This window comes from Lepisosteus oculatus, chromosome 21, assembly GCF_040954835.1.
Source record: "Lepisosteus oculatus isolate fLepOcu1 chromosome 21, fLepOcu1.hap2, whole genome shotgun sequence".
NCBI lineage: Eukaryota > Metazoa > Chordata > Actinopteri > Semionotiformes > Lepisosteidae > Lepisosteus > Lepisosteus oculatus.
In genome coordinates this window covers 12,627,357-12,639,095 of record NC_090716.1, presented here as the reverse complement: position 1 = coordinate 12,639,095, position 11,739 = coordinate 12,627,357, and the positions used below count along the sequence as shown (strand labels likewise).

At 39.2% G+C, this 11,739-nt stretch overlaps 1 protein-coding gene across 1 annotated transcript in view; it reads left to right on the top strand.

The window, feature by feature from the left end:
• The first annotated feature begins 8,037 nt into the window (after window positions 1-8,037).
• b4galnt4a (beta-1,4-N-acetyl-galactosaminyl transferase 4a) overlaps window positions 8,038-11,739 on the top strand; it is a 161,455-nt gene continuing 157,753 nt past the window's right edge. Inside the window, exon 1 of the mRNA XM_015338450.2 lies at window positions 8,038-10,318. Within this exon, the coding sequence (XP_015193936.2) occupies window positions 10,168-10,318 (151 nt within the window). The 5' untranslated portion in view covers window positions 8,038-10,167. The remainder of the gene's footprint in view (window positions 10,319-11,739) is intronic.

The following is an 11,739-nucleotide window of genomic DNA, read 5'->3' as shown; positions in this document are numbered from 1 at the left end:
CTTCAAGGGCAGGCAAGCTGTATTGTTTTTAAGGAGGAACAGATTTAACAGTCCTGAAATAGGTGATTTTAATGGGTTCAGCTTTTAGCTTCTCAGCTCTCTTGTGTTTTTTTCCAAGCTCCTTGAGTCTCATGACTCACACTTCAGAACTGCCCCCACAGGTCCCACTTGCTGCTGGAAATGGAAATGATATTCCTTCTGCCACAGCTGACTGACAGATCCTTGAATGTTTGGACCCTGAAGTCTTTCCCCAACTCAGGCAGCTGAAAGCATAGCTGTCATGCCAGTGCCATCCACATACCAGAAAACTGCAATGTTTCTGCTACTAAAGTTTTAGATTTGAGTAAATGTGTGAACTTCATGTATATGCTTTCACACTGAAAGAGACATTGAGGTCAACTTTATGGCTCACGGGTTTCCAACTCTAATTAGAGTCCAGAACCTACCGTGTTCTGTAAATCTCTTACAATTATCAAGAGCTTAAGGGAGCGGAGAAAACTGATCCAGTAAACCTTAATTTGATCAATATCACCATTCTTATTAGTGTGGAACTGTAAAACATAAAAAGATATAAATCCTGCTGTATTCCAACTATTTTATAGCTCTATTGTGTATTATACTCATATAATCTGATTGATTGAGTGTATTGTTGTTAGTCAGAAATCGTGTTAAACTTACCATTGTCCTATATCTGCAATTTGATTAGTTTTGTTTTAGGTTTTCTTTGAAATATTAAAATTGATCATTTTTTTATATTCTGTGTAAAAAGTGCTATATTTATTATGTAGGTAAAATATTCAACATATTCAGTTTAAATATTCAATAACTAAGTAGTTACCCCATATCCATTGTACACAACATTTTTACTCTGAATTTCAGCGGTGTGGTTTGAACATTTCATCTCTTTATGTTTAAGATAATAAACATTTATATTTATGATTTATGTAAATGAGATTAACATTTTATAAACATCTCATGAGGCAGTATTTGAACCTAGAGAACTCAGTTATTTATGAGTTTTAAATACACTGTACAGTATAACAAAGTGGACTTTTCAAACACAGGCGACTGATCTATTAGCTCAGGTTAAAGACGTTCCTGCCGACTGATGACATTTCGCAAGTTTGCTGTTATTTATGATCCTGTATTGTTTGCTGACTCAGCATTGCAGCTCATGTAGATTCTTAGATATCAGAAGCACAGAAAACTGTGAATATTAAATCAGTATGAGAGCACTTCCTTTGAAAAGAGGGGAAGGCAAGGCCCATCTGCAATAGGCTTGGGCCGATCACCTGTTGGGCCGACCTCCCTGATAGAGAGCTAGCGTGTTATTTTGGAACTCTCAGGGGTACCTGCGTAAGAGGATGGAAATAGTAAGGGGACTGACATTTGACAAAGGCCCCTCCCTTAGCCTAACAGGAAGTGTTGTGCTGTTACATTTTAGCCTTATTTGGAAAAGGGACTCTTCCCCTGGGATGATGGGATTGAGGATCTGATTGCTGTACTCCAAGGAGCTGGCTTGCCCTCTTCTCTTTCTTCTTATCCCACTGCCTCTGTAGCATGGGGGGTCTCTGCTGTTATTCTGGGGTTCACTCTTATTTACTACTGTATGTGACGGAGCATTATAGGTAGGCAAACTGGAGGTATCCTGTTAACCACCATGGGCTTGATCCTGTGCTGATGTCTCAATAAGTCACATTCAGCCATGGAAAAGCACAAAACAAGACCAGATCAAGCAAGGGACAAACAACAATAGTAATTTTTATCTATAGGTGGTTTAAAAATAACAAAAAGCACTGCACGGTTATAATTGCATAAAACATAAAGCACAGAGTAGACCAGAATTATTCATTTAAAGCTACAGTGTTTGTTGATTCATCTGCTGGCTTTTTGATGACATTTTCTCCTCTCCCAGTGTGGGTTGCCATTGTAAATGGGGATAGGAGGAGGAGGAGGTGGGACAAAGGTAGAGAGGAGTTCTTTTGTTCTGGTTTTTTATTCACTCTTTGTTTATCCATCCACACATTTTATAGTGGCTTCTTTCTATTCAGGTTTGCAGGGGAGCTGAAGCCTATCCCGGCAAGCAACAGGCACAAGGTGGGATACACCCTGGATGGACTCCAGGCTGTTGCAGGACACAAACATACAGTACTGTAAACACTCACACCAGGACTAATTTTTCCACAAGCCAATTAACGTACCAGTATGACTTTAGAATGTGGGAGGAAACCCACTTAAACATGGGGAGAACATGCAGACTCCACACAGATAGCACCCCAGGCTAACCACAGCGTCAATGTGCCGCCCCTATACAGTATATATATCAAATACATAAACGTACAAGAAGCTGTATACAAATAAGTTAAAGTTACGTCACTTTAGGTTTTCATTAAGTAAGAATTTTACCCTTATTTTCTGACCTGTCTTTGATGTTTTTCAAAATAAATTAAGATCAGTGGTACACTCTCTGTTTATCTTTATTTCTTGTGTGACAGAGTAGTGTTTAAAATTCTCATGGCATGTTCTGTTCCTTCAGTCTGAACCTATAACTGTAGAACAAGCTTGTACACTACTCAGATGGGTTTTATGCTGCAGCTCTGTAAGTGGTCAGACAGTTGCCTTTAAAACTGCACAAGATAAAGGGCAAGACTGGTGTGAAATAAGTACCTCCTGTGGTCCTGTTGCCAAATAGGACGTCTGGAGGAGTCACAGAAGTATGGAAATATCGTAGGCCAGAAGAACACAAAATGGTGATTATTTACTTGCCATTCTCTTCATGCAAAAAAGACAAACAACCAACAAACGTGCCAATGCTCTATTTGAATGTTGCTGCATAATGGTTTCAAAATCCCTTTGTAGCTGCTACACAAGATGTTATAATCACATGCATAATGCCTTATAGGGATATGCACAAATGACAAAACCTGTGCATACGATAGCTGCTCTATCAGTTGGCCCCAGGATAAACCCAGGCTGTGTAACAGAAAACAGTCAATGACAAAGACTTGACTTGTAACTCATGACACAGTGACAGTTCAGAAGCCCAAGCTCCACCTCATTTTCTTTTGTTGGACAGGTAAGCCTCTATTTAAGCAAGCAATGGAGATAAAAACAACAGTGTTACAAAACACAATTACAAATAACAAACAATTTATAGATAACTGTCAATTATTTTCAACAGTTTTATAATCAACAGCAGAGGCAGAAATTGTCTCCCATTGGTCACAGTTGCTAAATGCCTACTCTACTTACATTTAGAGGTGTCTTGGAGATGCTCCTTAACCTTCTCTCCCCTTCTTTTTGGGAAAATTCTATGCTACATTTCTTTCAGCAGGTGCCTTGAACACAAGCAACACATCTGCAGGTGATAATTAGTTTCGAATTAATTTGGAAACAAAAGTGTTGAAACCCATTGATAGCATGCTCTAATAACTGCTTTTGGAAAAGTCTTTTATATTACAGTATGTTGTACTCCTAGTGCCATAGCCATTTACAATAAGATGCAGAGATTTTCAAAGTGAAAACTGTCCTCTGCCAGCTACATTGTATTTGGCATTTTTACTTATCCCCCATGAAAAAGGGCAGCTTCCAGGTAACTGAATGGCGATCTCACCAGTTTTTGTGAGCTATCCACCAACACTCCCCTACAAAACTCCCCTAAGCCCATCTGCCTGTCCAACATTGATATTCCGTTCTCTGTGACTGCCTGTCTCTGCTTTAGAAAAGACAGCACTGTAGAGTGAAAAATGTATTACAAATCATGAGATGACAGTGCTTCATCTGTATGAAAAGTAAATATTCATTTATTGAAGGAAGTGGCAGCTTCTTTTCTTGTTGGCACTTTTGTCTTGGTACTCCTGGGAAAGATCCTGCTGTGAGATAAGAGAGTTTCTGTTCCCAAGCAAAACAGCATGATGTGAAATGGGGCTTGTTAGCACCCTGCTCAGTGAAAACCAGGTGCATACACTTTTAAAGAACTACTGACATGATACATCAATGCTTTTGTCTTAAAGATTGAAGGCAATGTAAGGGAACTGTATTGAGATCTTGCAGCCCTAAGAAAGACCTTTAATCATTTAAGTTAAAAAGCATATATTTTTAGCAAGTCGGGCAGCTCATAAGGCATCGTATGTAATGAGCCTCTTATTTCAAATAGGCTTTCACAAAATACATAAACATCCTTGTTTCAGTTTGTCATAATTGTTGTTTTGACATATTGAGAACAGACAGGTTGACAGGTACAAAGACAGTAATGTTACCACCCTGTGACAGGTGCATTATCACCTTGTAACCTTATCTTGTCAGATCTCAGAAGCTTAGCACATCAGGCCTGATTAGTACTACGACAGGAGACACAGTAGTAATGAAAATGCTGAGGAAAATCAGGTTACTATTTTAATTGATGTTGGTAGACCAGTAGGTGGCAATTTTCACTCTGCACCAGAACTTCCATTCCAATACCCTTCTCAGTGTGTGGACCAGGGACATTATGCAGAGGTGCCGTCCTTTGGATAAAGTGTTTAACCAAGGTTCTGACTGCTTGGTCACTAAAAATGCCATGGCACTGTTTATAGTTGGTAATATTGCCAGTATCCTGCTTAAATTCTCTTCTGGACTTGCATGATCTGAGCTGCCTAAATTTTCCCCTTAATTCAACTGGTGATGTAATTGCTCACTTCTTCACTTTATGTGGAAAATGAACAAAGTAGCACAGACATAAAGAAAAGCACCGAAGCCTGAAATCAAATCTAGAACCCTGCAGCTGTGAAACAGCCAAGCTAACCTCCATTCCACCAGGCTGACAATGCTACAGATTCATTCTAAATTCATTTTAGAAATTGACATTCATTTAAGAGTCATTTTCTGAACTGACAAATTATTTTGCCAGCAAATTAACTGATAATTTGGAAATTTAAACCACATTGTATATATTATTATATGTGAGCCAAGCTTAATTTATAGCAGTAAAACTTTTAAGAAGAAATATCTATTCACCTTGAGAATCATTTGAGTGATTTATTTAATAAAGTCTGAATAAAGGGTTTAAGTGCTGCTCTTCTGGTCGTTCACTTACCTGACAGCTCTGTCCATATGCATGCACATAGTCATTTTTTTGAGTAACCTTCACTGGAAATGTTTTAATTAAATTTCCCAAAGGAGATTCAACATTCATCCTTATAAACCATTTTAGTAATAAATTATGACTACTTCCTTATTGCTTTCCTGCTTAATTGACTACACTGGTTAAGTGACGAGCTGAGGTTATATGCACAGAAGTCGTTCGATTATAATCAAACTATCTGACTGTCTTTGTTCTAAAATCTCCTTGGATTTCAAATCCATAAACACTCCAGTCTCAGGAGGCAGAGGACATAAATCACACACAAAACCATGTAGAGGCCATAAAACTGCACGGCTTTATGATGAAATAATTTGTCGGAGCGTTATTTTAATATTCAGTAGGAAGATTATTTGATTTTCTAAACTGATGTGTGACGTGGGGTAATAGCCTTTTTTATCAGCTATAAATCAGTCCTGTCTATATTAGATCAGTGGAGCAGTTCAAATAAACCTGTGCCAGTGCTGTCATTTTTAAGGACCACAGCAAAGATATAAAATTAAAGTTCAAAACATGTTGTTTAAATGACTGTTTTTAGTTTTTGAAGAGCTTTCTAGTAACAATGTTTTGTAGACTTCAAATTTGTATTTTTTCTGTCCATATGCAATATCAGATTTAGCTTTCTTAAATAAAAAGGGCACATTTTCTACATTAGAAAATGGCCTGCAAAACCAAATCCCAGTACTAGGTGACAAGCTTACTTAAGGCAGTTAAGATACACCTTTAAATAATTAAAATGGTTCACTTATGTTTCCTAGTATTATTGAGGACTAGGACATCTCAGTTCTATAGTCTGGAGGTTCCTACAGTAAATTGACAAAGTTCATTAATTGCGTAAGCAGCTGTAGTGTCAATGACAGAGAAGAGACACAACATTCCAACCCAAAAGCTTTATTATCAACAGTAAAAGTGCTTAGAGAATTATTTTAATAAATAATAAAACATATAAGTTATTCACTTTTAGGAACAATGCACAGCAGAGAGCGACCATGAAAGAATCATTGATACTAACAAGGGGTCACCCCAGTAAACCCAAACCAGGTCACAAAAAGACCTGTTCCTCTTGGACCCCAGAGCGACTCTGCTGAAGGATGTGTCCGACAAAGAATTACACAGGACATGTTTTCAGGTCTGCATAGGCAGTACAAGGCTGCTACCCTTCTTATAGTCCTCTTGCCATCCCAGTGCAATCAGCATGGCAGGCAGCGATCTTTACAGACTGAATCCCACCTTGTATGCCTGGATGCTTGACAAATACCATGCACTCAGGGGCAATGAGTTCGGTGTGGACCGGACCTGGAACAGAGGGATAAAAACAACACAAAAGGGAAAAGAAAGAAAAGACGGCACAACATGACACCTGCCAATTATCACACATTGATGGTCATGGGTCATGCATGGTCATGGGTCAGCATGCAATTTGCATACAGTTGTATCCCTATATTCCTACACAGCACTTGACTTACGGAGACATTTCAAAATCCCATGACTGTCTGCAATCCAGATGCCAACATTGTCTACACCTGTGTTAGGATAACAAAGTTGGAGAAAATGTCTTGCACACCGCTTGATTCCAAGGACACCAATTGTGAAGTGGAGCAAGTGAATCAAATATTAAAAACAAGACAGCTCAGACTGGAGCATAAGAATCCTCTTAAGCACATAAAACAATTTAGAGCCAGTAGCCTGTTTTTTAGTTGTGTAGGTTGAAAATGACCAAACAGGCTAGACAGGCCGAATTGTAACCTTAATTTAATCTCGTTTAAAACGTTCATGTACTTTTTTATGTTTTCTATTACCTTATTACCAGCAGGTGGCGCCCAAAGGAATGAATAACGGGATTTCTTTCTGACATGAATTTGAGTTAAACCGCAGTTATGCTTCCGATGCTTTGAAATTAGAGCTTGTGTTGCCCTTAGCCCCTAAGAAATATGAACGTCAATAGAGTTCATTCACCAACATTTTGAATCTCTTCTTAAAGTAAAAAAAAACACCTTTTCATTACCTACAAACAGTATGTACAGTATACTAGATTCACGCTACGGGCTTTAGTGACACATAACATGGTGCAGGATGTGATGCTCCATATACAAAGTATATACAGTAAAGTGGAAACAATTGTACGCAGGTCGGAATGTAAAATATGCCTCAACTCAATTTCAATTACATAAAGAGCCGCCTGACTATAATACGTGATAAAGCCTGCATTGATCATGATAATATAAAAGCAAGTTTCAAACTATGAATTACTGGGGGTTTACAAAATGACAAAAAAAAACCTAAATACACGCAAATCCCATAAATCATTATTTTGATAAATTAAGTATCGTAAAATTGTCAAGTAAACCGCTTCATACATGTCTGAAAAACAATCCAAGAACTGACTTGTTTTCCTCATCGGTATCTGCTATTATATAACAAGGAAGATGATAGGATCACAAGAATTACTGTCCACGTTTCACTTTACTTTTCATTAGAATCGTTATTTTTCGGTGCACGGTGATAAATGAAGCCTTTGTTAGAAATGAGGGTGTGCCCCAGCCAAGCACAGACACCACCCGTCAGTTTACCAAGCGCTCTCTCAGACCATGCATCTTTGCAGCCTGATTTTCTCGTTGTGAGAGGGTCTTATGAGGCCAATAAAACGAGAAAGTATTCAGTCAGTCACGCCCCGCGGCTCACACAAAACAGAGGCGAAAATTCATCGCAAAGAGGTATGCAATCAAATGGCATGAATAATATACCGTTATCATGGTGGGTCCCGACAGCTAGGTGTCAATTCGCAGGCTGGACCTGATGGGCTCTCGTCCCGCCTACCCCTGTAGGTGACTACGGCGCTGTACAGGAGCCCAGCCGTGGTTGGATACGCGTTTTGTCCATTATCGCTCTGCCCAAGTTCGGTTGCTCAGCAGCGTAGATGCTGGCTGAGAGGGGAGAAAAGAGAAGCGGAGCTCTAGATTGGTTATGGGACCGGAGCTGTGCTAGTCTCGGTGGTACAGTAAAATCCTTTTTAAACAGTTCAACAACAACAACTGTTGTTCAACAACAACAAAAAACTGTTTTTACTGAACATACCCTCACCCACAGCAACGTGGTAGTTTTGCAGAAAATGAGCGATGACGGTGAGGCCGGACAATATTATTACAATCATTCTTCCTTAGGATTAATGACATACACAGAACAGCAGTGCTACAGTGTATTATTGTTTGCTTTTTCTGAGGGGGGTTGCATCGTAGATATGTTTGGGAGGAAAACCAGACAACAGCACGCTACAGAGGGTGGCACGCTTTGAATGAATGTATCAGAATAAGGCAAAAATATACAGTGCTTGTGGGTGTACGGGACTGCTGCGGGACTGCTGTGCACAGATGCTTCATCAAGTGGCTGATCACAGTCTCCGACAAAGGCAGTGTCCGTTTATTATTAGAGTATTATTATCGCAAGGCACTCTGATAAGAAACCATTTTAAGGTCGTGTTACGTTGCTCTTATGGGGAGTCGCGTCTAAACAGATCAGACTGATACGTCGCTACAAAGCTGCGCATCCTACACAGATGCGAGTGCAACATTACGGATGTACTCTGCTATGACAGGCAACACCGAAGATAAACACAGGAAAATACCGAAGAGACACATTTCTGAAAATCTTTTGTTATTGTTTAAGGTTGGCTTGTTTATTATTAGAAATTCACTTTTGAACCCTGCACCTTGCAAACAACGGAACCTCGTGAATGTAAAGTTGAGGGCTACAATTCTATTCCTGGAAGTAACGGCGAGGAAAAAAATAACATTTTTTTTCTTTTCAGGGCTTGCACACATGTGATGCATTCGTCGTTGTAATAACCGATACAAACGAGGTGGATGGTATATTTATCTTTAATAGTTGAAAATTAAATGTATGATTAGAATATAGGAATTGATCGGTTTCGGTGTTTTTGTGAATGGGATCACATTTTACTACGGAGAATCACATTCAGTGGAAATAAGGGACGTGTCATTTTAGATGATGTGGATGACTTGATCAATGAGATTAATCAGCAAAGGTCCGGCAAAAACACCCGGCGGCCCGTGAGGAGGAACGGAAAATTATCAGATGCGATCTTTCCCAAACAGAGCACTTCTGCGGCGCTACATTCTGTTTATTTCGGGGAAAAAACTAACGGTGAATTGATACAAAGCAGCACCGCGTGCGGCAGACAGTATTACGGAAGTAGTTTACTGTCATGGAAATAAATGAGATGTTAGAAGTTAGAGGTCTTGATTTATCTGGCTGCTCTGTGAAGTTGGTCCGCTAAACCTGAGGGATGATCTGCTGTAAGTAGCTGTTCGAATTAGAGGCTTCACTGAATCAACGGGGCCACAGTCATCAGCTTCACTGCACAGGGATTTTGGAAGATTATCACTGGGCTGCTATTTTTCTGCCGACCTCTGACATCTCAAGTTCTCCATCGATTCCCTTGGTGCCTTTTTGCATCATGCAAAGTAAAGAGATCTGGAAAGGAGAGGACATGTCGGTCAAACATGTGTAAATAACGCCTTTTAAAAAAATTCTTTTTTTTTTTAAATTCAAGGACTGTCAATGCACCAGTAACACCCGTCAGCTTTACAAGAAAGTTAGTCGTAATTAATGCGTATCAGGTGTGTTTGATGCCTGTGAAAGGGCGGATACGGTCAAAAGGAAAAGTCAAGTTAAACTGGGAGTATTTTGTATTGAATAACCGAATACTGAGTAAGACATGTATGCGCTCCCGAGGAAAGCAACTTTGACATGCGTTTTAATTTATAATAAACTGACTGGTGCTCGGCGCTCCGAGTTACGGGATACAATGCAATGACCTGGAAAAAGGACAGTTTTGTGTTCTGTAGACATTGAAGAGTTTTCAGATGAAACTGTCATTGGTTTACTCGCAAGCGCTGGGTTCCTTTACAGTGACTACCTAAGCCCATAGAAGACCCGGTCACTTCTCTGAGGTGACCGACATGTGGTGATTTTTGTTCCTCTCAAAAAAACTCACTTTCCAAATTCTGGAGCGGTTAGACTGTTGAAGGATGCTGCGTCTGCCTGTGAAGAAAATTCGGAAGCAGTTCAAACTCCTTCTCTTGCTGGTCCTGCTTACCTTTGCCGTGTGGTTCACGTACCTGCACATCAACCTGGTCCGACAGGGCAAAGCCATCAAATTCCACTTCAACTATGGCAAAGGTAGGGCATCGCTTCCTCTTTCTTTTCCTGGTGTATGACTTCCAAAGTTCTAGTTTTAACAAGTGCGAATACAGCTCGGACACCTGTGTAGTCCCTTTACAATCTGCCCCGTCTGTCCGGCAGGGAGTCTTCTCGAAAGGGCAGTTAAGTCTGATTGACTAGTCTGTACCTCTAGACAACTCCAGATTATCTGACATGTTCACAGTTGCTTTCATAGCGTTTCGTTGTACTTTTTGGTAGATCTTTAAGTCGAAAGTGAAATGCTTAAGGGAAAAGAGTATAATTCTAAGAGAAAATAGACGCTTAACAGAGTCAGCGCGGCCAAATAAGCGCTTTAACAAAGTGGGATCCTAGAAAATGATCGCCATGCTTTTAATTTCTCCCTCACCGACATCCTGAAGTTTGTGTTGTTCAGAGAGATATACAGTAGGTAAAGTAATGTCAATCTTCCTGATTTCTGTAACTGAATTGAGATTGTGTGCTGTGTAGTTCAGTAACCAAGTGACCTTTATTCATATTGCATTAGAATGGCGCCACTATTTTGGATTTTCGTAAAATTGGAGGATTTGTTACTCAAGTTGGGAAAGTACAAATCGGATAAACTAATTACCACATAATATGACTAATAATTGCCTAATAATTTGAGAAAAGCAGTAAGCGACATACATAGAAACATCGAGTAAATTAAGTAGTGTGTTTGAATGTACTGTATATTATTTACAGTGAATATTATGAATAAATACCAGGGGACTTATTAATTACTAAAATACGATTAGAAGATTGATCTGTGAGAATCACTCAGACATGTCTTGGAAAAGCTCATTTAATTCCAACAGAAATGTTGTGTCTAAAACCTCAAGAGATAATTACAGGCTTCCAATAGAATGGTCTAGTCATTGAGGTACTGTATGCATGTCTACTAAAATGAATGCAGCTAAGGTAGAATCAATTACAAATCATACTATGATGTTTTTAATCTACTGAATGTTCAATGTCTTTTTCCCACAATACCCCATTACTGTATGTCCTGACTATCTATATTTTAGTCACAACCAGTCTAGAAGATGTAAAAAACTGATCTGATAATATTTTTAATATTTTATATTATGCTATGGTTTAAAGAATCCAGGATGCACCATGTTCACTTTAACCTTTTTATCGTTTTTATCCGAGAGCAAACGTAACTTGTAAATGTTGTATGCTTTAAATCACTACTAAGGATATCGATTTTACAAACAAGTTTGATGCGTATTATTGACCTTGCAGTTTTCCAAAGTGGATTAGCTTGTTGCACTTAAGAAGAAATTTAAACTTCTCCTTTATTTTACATTTATGACGGAGATGGCATTGCTGGTGGCTGCTGCGATTTCAGAGGTTCATTTTAAAAGCTTTTTTTTTGCTGCATTTCGAAGCTTGTTCCT